Here is a 20,195-nt window from a genome sequence, read left to right on the forward strand (position 1 = left end):
TGAAATACTGAAATAGAAGACGATGCTCGATTATGAATTACGGTACCGCTCCTAGGTACGGTACGGTACCGTACCTACTTCTGTTCAACATAATTAAGTCCTGGAATTTAATTTTCCTAGATTTTATAACCATGAAAAGTGATGTGTTTCTACAGTTCCAGGAAATAATTTGCGTCAAATGCCTGAGTCAGTGAATGCATATAGCTGAGTTGCATACCCTTTGTACCATAGGCCTAGCCTACTTGCTGACATTTCAAAAAGCCAGTCTGGATTTCATGGCCTTTTCGAACGAGAAATCGGGCGTGCAATCAGAAATTCCCGCGTGCAAATAAGAATTTCTGGCGTGCAATTATAGCTCACGGCGTGCAAAACAACTGCGCCCGCTAAACTGATTTCGAACTAAGATACCTCTCAATACATCCGCGTAAAAATAAGTTGGATCATAGCAAAAATGGACGTTTGACCTTTGACCCCCAAAACATCATTTCTATATTTTGTCACTAATTTTGAGAGTGTTTGTGCGACTTTAGATACCGGTACTGTTCAGTACATCCGTGTAAAATTATTGTATTAAAAATACGCTGAATCAGAGCCATAACTGGCCAGCGTCGGTGAGGAGGCGATTTTTCTCACGGGATTCCTATCATTCAACACGATATGGTGATTTTTGCTTCGCATTTTTCGATCAGGCCAAATCTTGCAAGCAAGTATTAGTCGACAATTATAAAGTTATAATTTTTTGGCATCTTTATATTACTAGATTATTGATTTAAAAACTATTTAAACCGATTTACATTGATGAGCAATTGCAAATTTTCGGCGTGCAAAATTGAATTCGCTCGCGTGCATTTTTGTGGAGCGCTAGCGCCCTCGGGCGTGCATCTGCCATGGAATCCAGTCTGGTCAAAAAGCAATGGTCAAGTTGTTTTGTTTGTTTGCCATGAAACATTTAAAGCCATCTTCACCATCTGACTATTGGTAACTAATAACAAAATATTTGGGTCTCCTGAAGTACACACCGTCAAGTACTTCTATTGGGCGTAGCATAATGATTTCTGTATATAATATTCCTGACCCCCACCTGAGTACGTCACCCTTAAATTAAGTCGCTGCGATGTCATAGAGCTTTCTAAAGTATAGTCTAGCTATGTTCGTCCGAAATGGCATGTCAACTATAATGAACTCACTAACGATTGCCAGTGATCTATCGCTTATCGGTACCGCTACGACGAGAAACGAGAGAAATAGCTTGCTTGATTTCACATGATTGTCTGCGCTTTATAGCACCATCTGTATACTTTGAAGGGCCTTATTACGTCACTCATTACGTTGATTTATCGAAAGAAAAAAAGTTTCACTGTGGCATTTGAGAGTTTTTAGCAAAAAAAACTTGTACTTGCGCACAATTTTTGGAAGTTGCAGAAATAGAACAGCTTCTATAGTGCCAGATCCCCCCTATTTACCCTTACCCAGATTCTATACAGTCCATTCACACCTAATTTAACCTTTTTCAAATTATTTTTCTAATCCGTTTTTCTAGAATTTTATATCCGCAAATCATTTCCTGAACTAGTAAAAAAGCTGGAAATGCCAAAATGCATGTTACTGTAATTTCTATGGCCGAGTGTGATGCAGTTAGTGACAATCGAACGATGATTTGACTCCGTGGATATTGCAGTATTGTGATTATTAAGTTGTTATTACAGTTCTACTACTATACTGTACAATATCATCTGGATATAGATTTGGACGTAGACTATGAATAAGTACCTTCAGATAAAAAATCTTGGCGATGGGACATATGGCTCAGTCACTTTAGCAAAATTCCTCAAAACTGGAGAAATGGTTGCTGTGAAAAAGTAAGAAATCATTTAATTAATAATAATACAGCAATATGCAGCGTGTACTTTTTTGTGATTTCATTTCTAAAAATGAAAAATATTGCCTTGCGTCAGATGAGCCAGATTGTAAATTTATCTTTTGTCCGTGTCACATTCAGATTTTCCATCTTTTTGCAATTAATATTGCTATAGTTTTGACCATGTAAGCCTTTTTGTTTACAGTGGTACCTCAGTAGTCGAACCTAATTCGTTCAGGATTGGTGTTCGGCTACTGATCTGTTCTAGTACCGAAACTTTTTTTGCCATAAAAAAACCATGGTAATTATTTTAATTCCTTCATACTCATCGCAAAATACCCATAATATTTGCAAAACATGTATAAATCAAAAACCTATGGGTATATTCGGTATTAAATTATTATTTCTCTTCTTGCATGGTTTCTATTTATTTGAGCATGAATGATAATGTTTGGTTGATAAAGCATAATTTTTTTATTGGATTTTATATTTCATTATTTTAATACTGGTCCATCTCGTTGTTTTTGTTTCTATATAATAATTTTAAAAATTTGTTAATCTGCCATGAGGTTTGTGCTAAAAATCCCTTTCAGGGATTTTGGTTGATCAATTTCATATAAGTTTATTAAAAAGATTTAGTCAATTCTGAATTACTGTGAAGCAGAAAATGCTGAGTAGAATATGGTATTCTTTCTCTGAGGGTCAATGTATATTGTTTATCAACACAATTGAATTGCAGATATAAGTTTTTAAATTTTAAACAATTTTGCCTGATAGTCACGAGCCATTGTACCCTGCTGAAGGTGACTTCACATATCGAACATTTCATTTCTGTATACCGGTAATAAATGTTTTTGTTCTTTTCATATAGGCTTTAATTTTGAAGCTGGAAGTGTTTACAGAAGTGTACAACTAAACTGCATATTATAACTATAGTTTTATCAACACCTTCACCAGTCTAGAGTTTTATATAATATTAATGTTTCCATTACATTGTATTCATACATCCATTTTTATTATTAATATTGCAAGCTAAAATGAAATATGACCTCTAAATCATTATAATACTCCAGCCCATACTAATCAATTATTTCCCCAAATGGTTGTGTAACACAATACTCTAGTTTCTAGATTATCCATCTCATACACAATAGATTATATTTTATAATCTCGTTAATCCCTTTTCACATGATTTGACAGCTTGTGATATATTGCATTTAGGTACATTTCATTTTAGTATTGAGCTGGCGTCAGCTTCAAAGGTTACTGGTTAGATTATTTGGCACTCCAGGAGTGTGTGTACCAATATGGTGGTAACTAATTTTGTTCCCTACTTTACTTCAATTTTTGTGAAGGCCGGAAGGGACTGAAACATATGGGAATGGGGTATATTCACTTGGCTAACACAGACAGTCCCCGAACTCGTAATAGGAATAAAATTATGGCCTAACCCTAATCTGGTACACACACTACGGGAGTACTGATTATTTTGTCTATGATTGCTGTAGGCCACTTGATTTTTTAGATTCTTATGCAAGTGTGACAGACTGGGCTACAGAGGAAAGTAGCTCTATTTCGTTACCATTTGAATAAGTTTATCCAACAGGAATATGTTCTCAAATAGTAAAATAAGCCTATAAAAATAGCTATAGAATGCTAGAAAAGATGTTAATAGTGCAATTATGATTTTCTAATATTTACAAAGTTCAAGTTCATTGGTTTGGAATTTTTAGTGACTTTTCAGAACCCCTGTAACAAAAGTATCAGATATGATCTGAATTTGCCAGCATTCATTTTTGGTTTAGTCTGGTGATGGAATGCATCTATTACCCATTAGCATTCCCTGCATCATAACATGCTTTTTACTTTTACCAATTTACTTTTTATTATCAGCATGACTGAATATGTTTTTCCTATATTTTCAAAATCTTCAAAAATGTTCAGAAGAATTTTCAATTTCAAATATTTATTTTTCGAACCAGATTTGAACATTGCTCATTAGCATAAATTTTCTATAGCGTATAAATTTTTTGATTGATGAGCTCGGCAGTTCGGCCCTCTTTCGCTCCTCTTGCTACTCATCATCATACTAATGGAAATTTAGTTTCTCCCAAAAGTTCGAATCTTACTAACAACGATATGAATGACGACGGTGGGCCTAAAGGCCTTCATCGATTTGAAATGATTCGTCAACTCGGAGATGGAACTTACGGTTCTGTGCATATGGCTCGTACTAAGACTTCAGGAGAGCTTGTTGCTATTAAAAAGTGAGTGGTGCTGTTGTTTGCATTGTGAACACTCGACACCAGTTGCTGCTTCTGCTTTTTTCAAATTGATGATTCTAGATGTGCTCAATTGCTCATATTGTGTACTAATATTACCGTAATTTTGATGTTGAAATTTTCTCAAATCATTATTTTGATACTCAAAATGATTGATTTTTGTACTTCTAATTTTTTGATGTGTATTGATTTGATTTAATTTTTTCTAATTTATTGTGCACCAAAAATTGGTCATGGTATTATTCAAGTTCTTAAATTTTCCCAACAAAAAAATTTATTACATTGATCACAAAAATAAAACAAAATTTAAATGGTTCCTCAAATTAATACTCGGTCAATTCTGGTCCAATGAAAATTATATTTCATTTATATGTTTTTGTGGAGAGTAATATCATATCATAGAGATATCATTTGTGTAAAATTTGTGTTATTTACGGACTACGGTATATCTAATTTTTTATGTCTATCCATGTCCTTTCTAACATCTATGTTGTATTTAATTTTGAACACGAGTTCTTTACGAACCAATACAGTCAAAGTGCATGTGTTATCATTGTACACTACAATTTGTATTGCTGCAAAAGTTTGTGTAGTGAAATGTAGAACTAATATGTGTTATTGCTATGTCCATTTCATATTAGTAGGTATTATATAAAACACTGTGAATTCAATAATAAATCGATATGAGAGTTTGTTTGAAATTTGCTAATTTTTAAAATCTATTGCAAGCAATGCTTAATAATTATTAGCACAATTGATTTTTCTCAAAATTTGTTGAGATTGCGATTAAATTTAATCTTTGTACGAGGCTTAATGGTTTCCACTTTTGAAACACTGTAATTATTGGTCACAAAATGTATTTTTTTACGTCACACTCACGTGGCCCGCCAGTCTAGGTGGGCATAATTTTTGGCCCCTGGCTCAAAAACCCTGCTCGGCCCTGTTGTACACCTCCAATTTTTGCATGATTTAGTATGAATTCATTTTTATTAACCTAACTGCATGTAACTCAATATCAAAAACTAATGAATTGAACAATAAAGTGTATATAGTAGTTCTTCGTTGTGAATTAAAATCACTGTGAATTGTTCATATCATTACACTCCAGGATGTGGGCTCTTTTATGATAGCTCTCAATCATCCTTATCAAATCTAAAATACTTGTTTGTGGCTATTTTTTATGCCAGCTCAAAATGATTGTCATATCCTATTTGGTAAATTTCTCTGTTTTGCTATTTGTTTTGACCGGAATGTTATATATTATGATCTTTAACTTTTGTAACAGAATGAAAAAGAAGTTCTACAGCTGGCAAGAGTGTGTTGATCTACGGGAAATAAAAGCTTTGAAAAAACTCAGCCATGTTAATGTTATAAAACTTAAGGAAGTTGTACGAGAAAACGACAATCTATATTTCGTATTTGAATACATGAGAGAAAACTTATACCAACTAATGAAAGACAGGTAATATCGCTAGTTATTTATCGTCAAATTTTTTTGTTTTTTCAATCAAGTTCGGTCTGCTATAATTGTATGAACTGAAGCAGTCTGCTTTAGATAATAGGTATTAAATAAATTATAAATGTTTATTGCAATAGTATTTTCGCAATTATTTAAAATAGTTATCATTCATTTGATCATGTGTTTTACATACAAATAAAATAGATTCGTTAGGTAGTTGGTCGAGCAGACATATGGTAAATCTTTATGTAATGTAATCAAATAAATTACCAAGAATCTAGCTTTTCTTCAACAAAAATTGGAATTTGCAATTCCAAACTGAAATCCCTTATTTCTATGCACAATTCGGCTAAATGAATAATATTATTAAACTATATTTTTCTATATATTAAGTAACAAGTAGGACCTACAGGGAATTCATAATAACTCTATAGGTGGGATAGGATCCGATCTTATCGCATATAACTTGTAGCTAGCGTTGTAGATATTAGTTTTATAACATTGGCGAAATATTGTTTCAATTTTGAGTGTGGTTATGTTATGTGCTTAGAGCACAGGTTAGATTTGTTGAAAGTAATTACGGTAAGTATTTCTACTAAATAGCAAGTTTTAGCAACAGTTTAGAAATAGTGTGAGACCATGTTCTTCAATTATTAGCTTGAGATTCTTGAAATAAAAATTAGTTGAAGACGAAAGTTGGATGGTAATTAATAAGCTTAATGCAGATAATAATATTCAGAATGGAATATATCCTTATTAATTTTAGACGAGAAGAGAAAGCACATGTTAGTGACAGGCAATGGGCAAGGCGAGGTGATTACAGGTATTGTGTTGTATTGTTTTATAACATATGCAGATGTGTATGATAATTTATCAATGAATTATTTATGAGTCGTCAAATGAATGGGATTTCTATGGTTGCATGTTATGATGAGGTGTTTTCTGTTTCATACTGTCTCTCTGAAAAAGGGTCCAGACAAGAAACTAATATATATAGTATATTTCCAGTATTTTTTACATTATACAGGTGTGCATGTAATTTGTACATGGGCATCTGCAAATTTGACACAAAACATATTTCTCATCCCTGTTCACCAAAAATATTCTAAACTATTTTTTTTCTAAATATTTATTTTAAACAGTTCATGTTTAATAAAGTATTGGCTGTTTTTTTTCTAATCTCTTAAAATATGGATTTTTTTTACCATATTTTATGCTTGTTTTGTTCAAATCTATGGGCATATCCAGCAGCAGCATTTACAAGTATTTCAGGTTGATCGTTTTTGTCAAAAATCTCAAGCACTCTCATCGTTCTTAATTACCACTTATGACAACTGTCACTCATTTTTCTTTTTTGTTTTTCTTAATAAGATAAAAGCACTTAAATAGGCATTAAAGAGGTTAAAATTGGGACTAGCATGTGCCCAGGTTAGTGTAATTATATCATCTGCATCAGACCTTTATTAAAAGGATATTTACCATTATGATTTATGCTTTGCTTTACCTATATAGCGATCTTTTTACATTTTTAGTTTGCCGCTGCATAAAAAGTATGTTTTGAAATTTAGAACAACAAAGCAATAGTTGTGAACTAGTCAAACTGCTTATTTTGATCAAATTTTCCAGTTTAAAAGCCATTTTGTTGATGATATTTTTATTTTACTGAGAATGACAGTTTTTCGAACAAAAATATTCTTGATTATTCCTGATATGAAAAATTCATGAAACGAAATATATTCAATTTTAAATGGATTTCGATATTCAAATTGTCCTAGACGTCTCTAATCTTTAGAAATGATTTATATTTTGAATATATCCATTTAATTAGAATCATATTATGAGTACAATTCATAGTGTAAAAATATGAAGTTTAAAGATTAGGAAAGGACATTGCTTTAACATTTTGAATAGCAATACCATATTTATTTTTCATTTTGGCATTTGTCCCAATTTTATCTTATCATGCTTGAACGATCATGAATCAATATTAAATTAATAACAATGCAGGTGTGAGAAAAGAATTTTCATATTATGGATCAAGGACCTACTTCATCCTGTTCAGCCGCTGATGTCCTCAGGTCATTCTTATGTCATTCATATTGTCAAGTGGTTTCTAATGGTTCTGCAAATCGAATGTATTTCAGGGAAGGGCCATAAATGGGCATGCCCTGATAACACCCACCAACTATAGTTCTTACTTAACAACTGATATTTCTGTTCAATTGAAATTGACTGACTGCTGCAAAGGACCATGCTGTAGCATTGTCATTGTAAGGATCGAATAGGTACGCATTAATTGATAGAAAAAAAAATTAATATGCCATGTTGAGGCTTGAAAATGATTAATTAGGATTGGTAGCGATTTGCTATTATCATGGTATAATATTTTATTAATAATAATTTTAGGGGTGTAAACAAAGGGGTGTGTCTGTGATCATATTAAAGTTATTTAACAAATCAAGCATAAAACAGTTGACATTTATCGACTATATTTAAAAATGAATATCTTGCATGGATCATCTATAGAAGAAGTTCGAATTAAGTATTGCGCCCAAAATTTCTTAGAGTGAAAGAATATTGAATTCAAAAATTTTAATGGTGATAAGTAACTCGATACAAAAAGGTAGTATTCTTTACTTCTCGATTAGTTCTTGTTCCTCAAACTTGAAACATTTTATACTGGGGTCAAGTCAACATGTTTTTTGAAGACACTCTTCACATGCTCTTTAATTCGTAAGTTTCACTTTTGACGTAATTGGGTGACATAGTATATTTATCAGGAATGACGTCTGATATTATAACAATGAAACTTGCTTCGATTGGCCAGTACTCCAACTCCAAGACAAAGGAATTTAAAGATATAAAAATCCACTCCAATATTTAAGAGTCCTACCTATATGAGAAAGTCACTTGAGGATGACAAAGATGGCCATACTCGAAAGAATAAATTTTGTATCAGTTTTTAAGCATTATGTATATGAGATCATGTATAAACAATTATAAATGGACGTGCAATATTTCCATTAGGACCTACTTGCAATATGTATTACAGCACTTTATGGCACATGAATTTTTTATAGATGTTCCATAGTAACCATGGCAAAACATAGCATGTGAATAACAAATTAGCTAGTCATATTTTGACGTGACTACTAATAAACCTTTTTTCTGTGAGAAATTTTTTTGTAGCTATTTCAAGCCTCCATGACATTGTATTTGAAGTTAAAGATTGCAAAATAATATAATATACCGCTATCTACCTCGCTATAACAGTAAAATTCCAGCCACATGCTAAAAGAATTTTACCATATATCATATGAAACTGAAAGCTTGCCCATGAAATATATTAACGGAAACATTTTGGGTGAAAATATCGGTAAAATAAAGGTAGTAGTTCTCGTTGGTTTTTACACCTCTAAGTTCTGATAATTTGGAATCAATTGTTCCATTAGTTGTGGAGAACGAAAATGTTTACAACAACAACAACAGCAAGAACAACAACAATTTCCAAAATTGATCCATAGGTCCACTTTTTTGTGTTAGAAGCTACATAGTCTAAAAACAAATTCAGTTTGTTTCAATATTCTTTCTCACTTTTATGTCATTCCATTTTAATATTGCATGTCCACTCTTCCATTCGTTACAGGGCATTTCGCATCGAATAATTATGTGTCACCCATGCATATTTAATAAATTGTAATAAGGATATTATTACATTTAATGCGCCATGAATATTTTGCAAAAAAATGGCTAGTTCAGAAGGTACTCATGTTTAATAGGGAATTGATCGCACAGAGATTATAATTTATATCCAGTTTCGCAAGACTAACTATCCATCCTTCCTCTGCCATTCCATGTAAGGGATGTAGTAGCAAGAATGAAGATGACTTTTATATTCTTGTTGCACACTAACATCTTTTTGAAGCGTTTCATCTTACTGAAGTTGGATGTTGGAATAAATTTGCTTCAATTTCAAAATCTTCCTTTACTGCGTCTGCTAATATTATTTTATTCTCTCACTTGTCTTTAGATAAAATCAAATCATTTTATCTTCCTCATCTTATTTGTTTCGTTATTTGTTATCTGAAACAAATTATCATGACAACTAAATCATGTCGTTGATTCAGTATACAAAATCTTTATTACCATAATTTCATAATTATTTTTATTTTATTGAACAACTTATTTTGCCAATTTTATGGGTTTTTTGTTAACTTTAAAATTTACAACTTACTCAATACTGAATGAGTGATAGTTGAATGACAGAACAGCGCTTATTCATGAAATTATATTGTCTAGGGCAGATTCATCATTTCTAAAAATAGCAAGTTTCGATTTCGAGAGCCCCGCCTTCCTCACCCATTCAGACAACCCAGCCAGTCTATACATTTTTTGGAATTCAATTTATTGATTTCGAAATTGTTTCGAATTTTGGAGTTATTATTATTAAATCTAAATAATAATTGTTGCAAGACCTTTTATGTAAATAGCTGTTTTGCTGTAGATCATAATATGGCGTAGAAAGTTTACCGATAATACTGATACAAACTCGCTAAAAACTGATAATTAATATTTGATTACGAACAGAGGGGGAGAGTTAGTACTAGTTTAACATGATGTTATCGTGCAATCTAATACAAGATGTTATCCAGCCCACCTCATGCTGGTACAAGATTCCTATTATTGTCTTTTAGATCATGGTTTGAACTTATAGGCTAAACCCACAATGGGCAAACAAAGTCATTTTATTGTTCTTTTATTGGATAAGTTATCACATCGCTACTAAAACAACATTGCGAATCACGTTCATGTCACGAATAGAGTTTATTTGTTGACTTCGAGTCGACGTTTCTATGCACTCTTGTCTTACTATGCTAACAATTATGGTGAGGTTAATTCTCAAGCTTATCTAAACATATCTGCCTTCTTTTCCCTTTTATCCTGTCTGGCATTTATAGGCAATATATTTATATCCGTCTGTTCAAATCTTTTCATGGTTAGATTCACAAAGTCCCAATATAGATGATGGAATTGAATAGTGTGTGATACTTTCTGTTTATCACTTGTGAATTGCTGCATTACTTCAGTAAAGTTAATTAAAATAACTTGAAATTGATAGTATTAAAATCAATGTTTTAGATTTTTTTGACTAAAATACAGCTTTATGGCAAATGCCACAAAAAAATCACGAACATTTAAATTTAGTCACGCATTCAATGCATTTAAGTTATTTCAAATTATTCACAGAAAAGAAATGTATAAACATGTCCTAATAATTCAAATAAAGCTTTTTGTGCTGTCAAATCAGCTATGTTTTCAAAAACTATGTCAAATTTTCCCATTAACAATTGATCAATTTTGGGGTATGCTACTACCTGAGGTAAAAAATATTTATTTGCAACTTACTTGAACAATTTAAAATTCTAAACTGAAGTTCTATTAGAAATTCTATTAAGATATGTAAAGATTTGATTATAACACTTAATTAAAATACATTCCGTAAGTGACAGATGGTTAGTTTTTTGCAATTACTAAAAAATTACCTAGCTTATTAAATTATATTTCTGTTATTGAGCTGAATTAATATGATAAATTTGGTATATGTTTATCAACTCCACACTTTCCATTATTATGTCAATACTAATATTTGTTCTTTTGGACAATAGTCCATATTGCAGAATGCTGTTTTCAGAAATACCATTGATAACTAGTCCAGACATCATAGCTCTACAAATAAAAGATATTATCTTATTAGCATATGACGTAAAAGGTGTGGAAACTACTCAATTGAGTCAATATTTTATGTAAAATTTAATTAACCCCCCATTCAGCATTATTGAAATGATTTATTCATATTCAAGTAAAATTTTGCATATTTGCACATGAAAATGGTGGCGCGTGCTATTCCAGTAATGTCTATGATGAATCGGATATTCACATTTTGATTTTATGATTAACTTTGAAAAATTTGACATTTCAAGCAATTGGCATCTTGACTTCATTCAACTCGGGAGACTGTAAAAAAAGTTAAAAACATAAAAAAAATGTTCAAACTATCGTATGTATGTACATAAACATAGACAAGATGCGTATTCAGCATTACATTGATCTACGAATTTCTCTCTTATTAAAAAGAAACAATTGAAAATGTATTTGGTATCTCATATACAAATCTAATCTGAATAAATATTTGTATAATTTTGGTTATCCCTGATAATATTCTTGAATATGTTAGCATTGAATGTAGGTGATCTCTGTTTCAGACACCAATCCAAAGTCACTATTTCGTGTAATTATGCATTGTGTATTGGAAAATTTAGATAGAATATAAATGACCAAAAATTCAAAAATTGACAATTGATTAGTTTTACTCAGTCATATTGACATCTTACCATTTCGTTCATCTATGATTTATTTGGGAATTTAGATAAAATAAAATTGCATAAAAATTAATTTATTGCACAATGCACTATAGATCTGTTTTACTCAAAAATTAAGTTTTATCGAAATGAAGGTATTTGCAAAGGTAACAAAAGTGCAAAAAATATCAGACTACATGTATAGGTATGGACAGCACTCTGTATCGGATTCATAAATCATTCGGCGGGAAACATGAAAGACTTGTTTAATCTTGTGTAACAAGAAACTCACCCTGCCCTCTAATTATACCTGATGAATAAGTCGATTCGGGTCGCATCAATTTTCAAAACAAAACAACTGTCCGATTCGCTTTGTTGTTTTGTATAGACTTCCTATGTCATACTTTTATATAGTAGATTCCCATATCATTGCCACCATGTTACTATTTTGTTTTTGTTTAATATAAAAATAACTTTATTGTTATGTATTTTGGTTACTGATAAACGGAATAGTTTTTGTTCTGTGTATTTCTATGCTTAGACAACAGTTCCCAAACTTTCCATACTCAAGACGCATTTACTTTCTGTAAGACATATCACCAGGATGTTTTTGACTAAAAATTTGTCATTAAATTATGACGTGGAAATGTTTTATAATATAATCACATTTAATTATTGTGAATCACAATTGTGATACATTGATAATCAAAATGTGACTGATTTTATTTCTCTCTCAACATTGACTTTTATATTAAAATTTGATCATTCTATGTCAAGTTCGAAACACAAGCAGATAAGAAGTGATTTTTTAGGAAACTAATCAATATTTTACAACTATCTCAATGAACAAGTACGACGATGGGCAGCACATTTTTCAAGGGCTGCATTCAGAAAGCTATTTTTGTGACGGGCCACATTGAGAAATTAACAATTACTATTTCCATTCACTTTGATAGTGTCTAAATTGACAGTGGTTGACATTGTTAACTGGAAATGAAAAAAAGAATATTATTTTCACAATTCATAGTTTTAAATTAAATAAAAAAAAATAAATAAAAATTTTGGATGTAGTTGTAAAAAAAACTTTTTTCAAAAGCAGGGAGAGGCGCACAAACAAATTGCTGTTTGCTCATCTCTGCACTAGTACATACAGTTTAGGAATCACTGTTGTTAGATATTTGATTTTTCACTTGAACTAAAAACTTTTCTTTTATTGGGGAATTCAACAGCTCGCAATAATATAAATGTTTTTCTTTTTTCAGGGACAAACACTTCCCAGAAACAACAGTGCGGAACATTGTGTTTCAAGTTCTACAAGGTCTTGCTTTTATGCACAAACATGGATATTTTCATCGTGATATGAAACCAGAAAATTTATTATGCATGGGACAAGATCTTGTTAAGATTGCTGACTTTGGACTTGCAAGAGAAATCAGATCTCAACCTCCTTACACAGACTATGTTTCAACTAGATGGTAGGTTGATAAATTTTTTGTCATATACTTTACTGAAAACATGGTTTTCCGGTGTCATTTCTAAGTTGTAATGTTTGTCGAGTATTAATCTTCTCACAGCAGTGGTTCTCAACCTGTGGTACAACTGAGTTGGCTAAATTATGCCAGCAACGCTTTCTCTTTATCATTCATATTGCCGATCAAAGTGTATTCGCCCGAGGTTGGCGATAATTCAGTGGTGGTGATAATTAAAGCCTTTCAGTTCTGACGGTAGACGACGCAAATTCTCTTGCAATATTGCACACAATGAATATGTTGAAAGTTTGCATGAACCCCCAAAAATGGATGTAGCGCCACATTATTAAAAATACTCTCTTAAAGTGTTTATTGTGCCATTGTTTCCCATTAAAAAGGGAGCTTTGTCGGTGCCGGTGTTTCGCGGCCAGAGTAAGAAACACTAAAGTGGTAAGCAGTCGGTAAAAGGTTGATAGTCACTGTTTTACAGTATATTTATATATGTAGCTCTCGATCGTTTTCAATTTGTTTGAAGTTGAGTTTCACACTGCCACTCTGTACAAAATACTAGTACATAAGAGGCGACTATTTTTGGAAAGATCAAATTCTTGATGGTTCGTCATTACGCACCCAGTTTGGAAAATAGATTTTTTGGCATGACCAAAATATTCCAAATATATAGTATTTATTTTATATAATTTGAACATTTTTAAAGAATCAAATTTTTATTAAACAGGTACAGAGCACCTGAAGTTCTTCTTCGTTCCACAAATTACAGTTCACCAATTGACATCTGGGCATTAGGTTGTATCATGGCTGAATTATACATGTTACGGCCATTGTTTCCTGGATCTTCTGAACTTGACGAGATATTTAAATTGTGCCAAGTTCTTGGACCTGCTTCTAAGGTATGTATTATTGATTGCTGAGACAGTCAACAAAAGCTCTTTGTTTCTTGCTTCTCACAACCAGTTTTATCTGGTTTCAACCAGTCTGTTATTCAAAACTTCATTTCTATATATTCAGGCTGATTGGCCAGAAGGGTACCAGCTTGCAAGTCGAATGAACTTTCGATGGCCACAATGCACAGCTACGCCGCTCAAAACTTTAATACCAAATGCTAGTTCAGAAGCCCTTCAATTAATACAAGAAATGCTCCATTGGAACCCGAAGAAGCGTCCAACGGCTGTACAGGTAAAAAAAAATTGAAATCACTTTGAAGTAAATGACAAGGGACATGCCGCTAATTTACTTATGAGAGAATGCCTTCTATGTTATCTCGAGAACAAAACAGGCCTTCAAACCGTCAAAACTCAACTGTTATTATATTTAACAGAGTGGGTGGTATTTGCTGTTTTATTGGGCAAACTCCCTTCCAATTTCTGAACACCAATTCAGCCACACACAAGTCCAATTAGCTATAAATCTTCATTTTTTGTGAAAAAATTTTCAATACATAGTCACGCGCACTCACTCTATAGAAGAAGAATCTCTGAGAGAAGTTACAAATGACCACTGGAAAGTCCAATTAGCTATAAATATTCATTTTTTGTGAAAAAATTTTCAATACATAGTCACGCGCACTCACTCTATAGAAGAGTAATTTCTGAGAGAAGTTACAAATGACCACTGGAGTGCCAAAAAGCTAGTGACACTATAAATATAAATGTGATGTTGCGCAATAGTAATTACTGACTGTCATCAAACTCAAAGCAATTCATGCCAATACATACAGGCTGTGTCAAACCACAAGATGTTTTTAACCCAGTATTTACATATTTCTGTTTGACTTCTTGTCTGCTGCCTTATTTTTTAGCATTCTTGTCACAGGTCGTCATACTACAATCATACCTTGTTGTAATCTTACAATATTTAGGTACTATTTTATCTGTTTTAGGCACTACATCACCCATATTTTGCTGTCGGACAACATCTGGGAGCAAAAGTCACCCACAATGAAGCCATGGTGAAATTGTACGAAGAAAAAAGGTTTGGCAACCTTCCTGCACCAGATATATATTCGATAAATAATATTGACTCAAATAAAGCAGGAAATTTACCTCCGAAACGAACCTTGTCACAAGACAACAATGCGACAAAGAAAGTTCTTATACAAGGTGATAACGGGCTGATTAAAAATGCTCCTGCTAATAGAAGAAACAATTCTGGGGCAAAAGAAAAAGCACCTTTTACGGGTGGATTTTCTACCTACAATAGAATATCTCCCACTGGCGTCAGGCAAGGCAAAAAATCTGAAATTAGTACAGACACTATCAGCGAACTTGCCTTGGACTTGGGGCTTGATTTAGGGACGAAAAACCCACCTGCAGGTCACAACCATGTTTTCAACACAAAAGTAAAACAAAACCAGGACATTGCTGCTTCTAAGCGTGCCGATTTCAGAATGAGTCCAGAAAAGAACGAAAATGCATTTTTCGATGACATATTGTCATCTAATACATTTTCTTCAAACGCCGCCACAAAGTCGAACGCTCTTTCCAAGAAAGGTGGCACCAAGTTCAATTTTACAACAGCGAGAAGAAGTCCGGGTGTAAGTCCAGAATCAAGTGCCAAAGGTCATCGTCATAATTTTCACAGTCTAAGAAAAGAACCTACGAATCCTTCACCTTCGTCTGTCTTCAAAACCGCTGGTGAAGGCGTGATTGACGATGATTTCCTATTGGACGATCTTGATTACAGTCCTTCCAAATTAAGCGCAAAGGGAAGCGGACGAATCCGTGGACTTGCTTTTCCTCGAAAAGGACAAGAGGTCTTTGGCCGTTCGGACAACAATAATAATAATTCAACACTACCAAGTCTTAGTAAAGCCCCGCCAAGAGCGAGGGGTGTAGGGAATTACGGTCTCCCCCCGAAAGTTCAAGGTTATGAAGGAGGTCGCAGGCCTCTTGGACAACTTAACCCTTCAGAATCAAAGTTTGGTGGGTCAAATGATTTGTATTCTCCGCCAAGTCTTTATTCGGAGAAAAAAGATTTTTCAAGGAATGCGAGACCGTTGCCCGGAATCCATAACAAGATAATGGAAAGGTAATTTTTAGACGATATCAGTAAAAGTAGTTGATATTCTTAGAAACATCAATTTTTGTTCATGCATTGTATGAAATTCCTCTCAATGTTTGAATGATACATTCCATAAGTATGCACAGCACTACAGCAGCATAACAATTTTTTGGGGTTTTGGGAATCTTCTTTTAGAAATTTTTTTATTATTCAACCTTTCTTGTGGAATAATTGTAAAGGATTTTTCGGGTGTTCGAAAAATTCCATCCATTAATGTTCATTCTATCCATAAAATTCTGAAGCAAGTCTACAAAATTTGATATTATACACAAATCAGTTAAAAGAGCCTCTTACGGTAGATCAGAATTGACAAATTTTGCCTGGGTGGTGTATTCTATGAATGGTGGATCTTTCTGAGGAATTTGCTGATTGAATATTTTGTGGGTTGAATTTTACCAATAATATTTGGGAAAACTTGCTCCACACCCTTGCTCTCAAGTAGAGTAGTTATTTCGAATGAATATACTTTCATTTCTAACATTTTTCAGCACAACAAAGCCACTTGGCACACTAGATCAAAAACCACCTAGGAGAAGATGGCGACTGGCTGGTAGAGATCCATGGGACACTATCGAAGATCTCAGTGGGAAAAACAAGGGTAACGGAGCAGTGACTACTGGTATCGGTGGTATGACTGTCAAGAAAGATTTGAAGCCATTATTCGGGTAAGAATTGTTTTTTAATATACTTTATCCTAGCAATAATGGTAAACTTTAGTCAGGCGTAATATATTATAGCATAATGTGTTGATCAAAGAACGTCCACTACGTCTAGTTGTGGTGTTTTGTGCGAACTTGTGAATTTCATCCTTACAGCACTTTATTTCTAGTAATGTTTATTCATTAAATTTTTTTTTTTCGTTTTCCAGGAGTCCCGAATCAAAGCCTCCATTTGGTTCAACCAATACAAATGCAACAAGAAAATCTGCCAAGGAACATTACCTTGCACAAGCCAGATATTATCCAGGTTTGCCTTATTTGCATCCTCATCATGACTTACAGTTTCGAAATTGTGTTTCATTTTACATCAATTTTGCAATCTTTCAGAGGTTTTCTTTTCTTAACCATTTTGTTGTATTTTCAAAATTGGTGTTGTAAATTTGTAACTTGCTTCTGTTTGCATATATCGGTAATTCAGATTTATATATTTAATTGTAACAAGTAGAAATCACTTGTCAAGCAACTATTTTTGATGAAGATTCTCATATTCAAAACTTCTTTTATTTTCAGGAATGAAAAATAATCCAAAACAGTCTAATTATGGCCAAGGCAACAATTGGCCACAAAACACAAATTTCCATGGTTCCACTTATAAACCTTTAGGTAAGTATCATGTTAATTGAAATGGATATCAGTTTTGAAAGAGATTGTAATTTGTAAGCAACTTTTACAATGCTCATTGAGGCCTTTAACTCTGAACAAGATCACATATAAGCAGCCACTGATATCTGATATAATGGTAGGGTTGAGGGCTAATAATATTTGGAAGGAGCATAATCTTCCCAAATTTACCCCAGAATCTATTCAATTTATAACACCCATGGGTGAGGTTGGGGGGCATGAGATTCGAATTCAAGGTGTGTGGATTACAACACCAACAGAGTCAAGTATGACACTTCAACCGATGGGCCTTTTTCATCAAAATCATTCAACCTGAATCTATTTTTCAACGTGATACTTCACTGCAGTACAAGAATTAATTTGTGTTAGTTTGAATCATTTTTTGTTTATTAGGGAGTAATTATGGAAAAGATTACATTCCATCCTTTGCAACCAAAAAAGAAGTTGGATCAGCAGGACAAAGAATTCAACTACCTGCTGGTACTCAAGGAAGTAAGTCTATTGCGTTGTTATTTACCATGAAAATTGAATTTATTAACCACTTCGCATTTGATTATTTTTTTCTTCATTTAAAAACATATTTTCAGACTTTAATTCTTGGAAGTCAAGGCAACAGCAACAAGCACCATTAGCAGGAACTACATACCAAGCAAGCGCCAAGAACAGCAGTGCATTACGACCTCAACCAATTCATGAAAGATATGGAAGAACAGACTGGGCAGCTAAGTAAGTATAGAATTTCAATAACAGATTTATGTGCTAGGTCTCCTTGATTTTGTATCGTTCATTTCATTCTGGTTTGGATAACATGACCACGAAAACAGCTTCAGGAAAAAGGGGATTCTTCAGCTATTCTCGAGTGCACAATTAGTGTAGAAACGTAAACCATGAAAAGTAAAACTGTCGGAGTTCCTTGGTTAAAGTTCTCAAGAAAACAGTAATTGCTTTGCAGAGAATGTTTGCTATCACCTTCAATGGCTTTAGAATTTTAGGTTCACCCGAAGTATATGAACCAAGATGGCGAACACCGGAATGTAGTATTTGTATCAGGTTAGGGTTAGGCCATAATTTTATACCAAATTTCCTTATTTTAGTTCCATTACGAGTTCGGGATTACCCAATATTATGCCATTGCTTCCTAACCGGCTGTGCAATACCATTTTATGATTGTCTTTAAAAATCATATAGTATAATTTATGATTTCTACTGGTAGTGGTGTCACACCATTTTTCAATAATCCAGTTTTTTCAGCAATTGTATTCATGTTAATATTTCCTATATTTTAGATACGGCGGTCCACGATAATACCACAACAAGTTCACAAACAAGAATGCGACCAACACTCTTCAATTCATTTTATGTTTCATCTTTTTTCTTTTAAAATTGTGCTTTTACCTTTTCTGTAAGTTGATGTTACTTTCAATGCCTTCACACTGATAGGATTAGATAAACCACACGCATTACCTGAATATTCTGGTAAAAAGTTCGTTGTTAACTGTGCAACTGTTTTTAATTAGGTAATATAATGTTCAAATGAGTGTTAATTTTCGTGTTACTGGTAATATTCTGTTATTTAAACATTTGATGAATATTCTCAAGCAATTACCTGTGACCACTTGGGGTATGTAAGTTTAAGTATGTAAGTATGTAATCAGAAACGTCCAAAATGATTTGAATACATTCGAAATTGGTGATATCCGTTATTGTGAATGTATTATTTCAGGAAGAATATAAAATATTTCATTTGAAAGTTTATTTGTTATCTGATAGTCAGACATAAAATAGGTTTCATTTTACTTCTGACACTGCAAATAAACAAAACTGCAAATTTATTTTAACTATTCTACATCATTTATTCTCACCTAATCTGAAAAGATATTTTATAACTTAGGGATTTCTAACACATCCTGAGTTTGTTAACTTAGATTAGTCATTTCATTGATCTCATATTTGACAGCAACCTACGGTAATTTTCTGTTTTCTATTGAACGCTATACTTATGCACTTGTACGGTTAATTTAATTGAATTATACTGTTTTACAGTACGTTATGTAGTAAAATTTACTGATATTTTTTAAAGATTTTTTTTTCTGTAAAAGACATTCTAGATATTTTTGTATGTGATGAATATTTTTGCTTAACTAAGTAATAAAGCGAATATAAGTATATTTGCACATATATTTTGACAAGTATTTGAAATTATTTATGTAATTCTCAACCAGCGGGCGAGATAATTGAGACTTAAGTTATAACTATAAAAAGGGTTTTCAAATTACACAAATATCTCTTTTGCTTCGTTAACACGGCTCAAACGTCTTGAGCGAAGGTGGACGTTTCGCTGCAACTTCTA

At 32.8% G+C, this 20,195-nt stretch overlaps 1 protein-coding gene across 4 annotated transcripts; it reads left to right on the plus strand.

Moving 5' to 3' along the window:
* Positions 1–1,521: 1,521 nt before the first annotated feature.
* On the plus strand, positions 1,522–20,013 carry LOC120333933 (uncharacterized). 4 transcript variants are annotated; one of them, XM_078120427.1, is made up of 14 exons: positions 1,522–1,859; positions 2,730–4,125; positions 5,426–5,602; positions 6,366–6,422; positions 13,221–13,433; positions 14,164–14,335; positions 14,454–14,621; positions 15,325–16,472; positions 16,994–17,170; positions 17,374–17,471; positions 17,735–17,827; positions 18,239–18,337; positions 18,433–18,571; positions 19,132–20,013. In XM_078120427.1, the coding sequence occupies exons 2-14, from the start codon at positions 3,896–3,898 to the stop codon at positions 19,148–19,150; spliced, it is 2,790 nt and encodes a 929-aa protein (XP_077976553.1). In that variant the 5' UTR covers positions 1,522–1,859; positions 2,730–3,895; the 3' UTR covers positions 19,151–20,013. The 4 variants fall into 4 exon arrangements, with proteins under 4 accessions (XP_077976553.1, XP_039257269.2, XP_077976554.1 ...); XM_039401335.2 differs by lacking the exon at positions 6,366–6,422 and having other exon boundaries at positions 1,523–1,859; XM_078120428.1 differs by lacking the exon at positions 2,730–4,125 and having other exon boundaries at positions 1,523–1,859.
* Positions 20,014–20,195: the final 182 nt, after the last annotated feature.

The sequence above is a fragment of the Styela clava genome, chromosome 15, assembly GCF_964204865.1.
Source record: "Styela clava chromosome 15, kaStyClav1.hap1.2, whole genome shotgun sequence".
Taxonomy (NCBI): Eukaryota; Metazoa; Chordata; class Ascidiacea; order Stolidobranchia; family Styelidae; genus Styela; species Styela clava.

What these genes read in the sequence shown, in the direction of transcription:
- LOC120333933 (XM_078120427.1), top strand. Translation starts at nt 3,896, where the DNA reads ATGAGCTCGGCAGTTCGGCCCTCTTTCGCTCCTCTTGCTACTCATCAT. An exon ending in GAGCTTGTTGCTATTAAAAA is followed by an intron (nt 4,126 to 5,425) that starts GTGAGTGGTGCT and finishes CTTTTGTAACAG; the next exon opens with AATGAAAAAGAAGTTCTACA. An exon ending in AGCGTCCAACGGCTGTACAG is followed by an intron (nt 14,622 to 15,324) that starts GTAAAAAAAAAT and finishes TATCTGTTTTAG; the next exon opens with GCACTACATCACCCATATTT.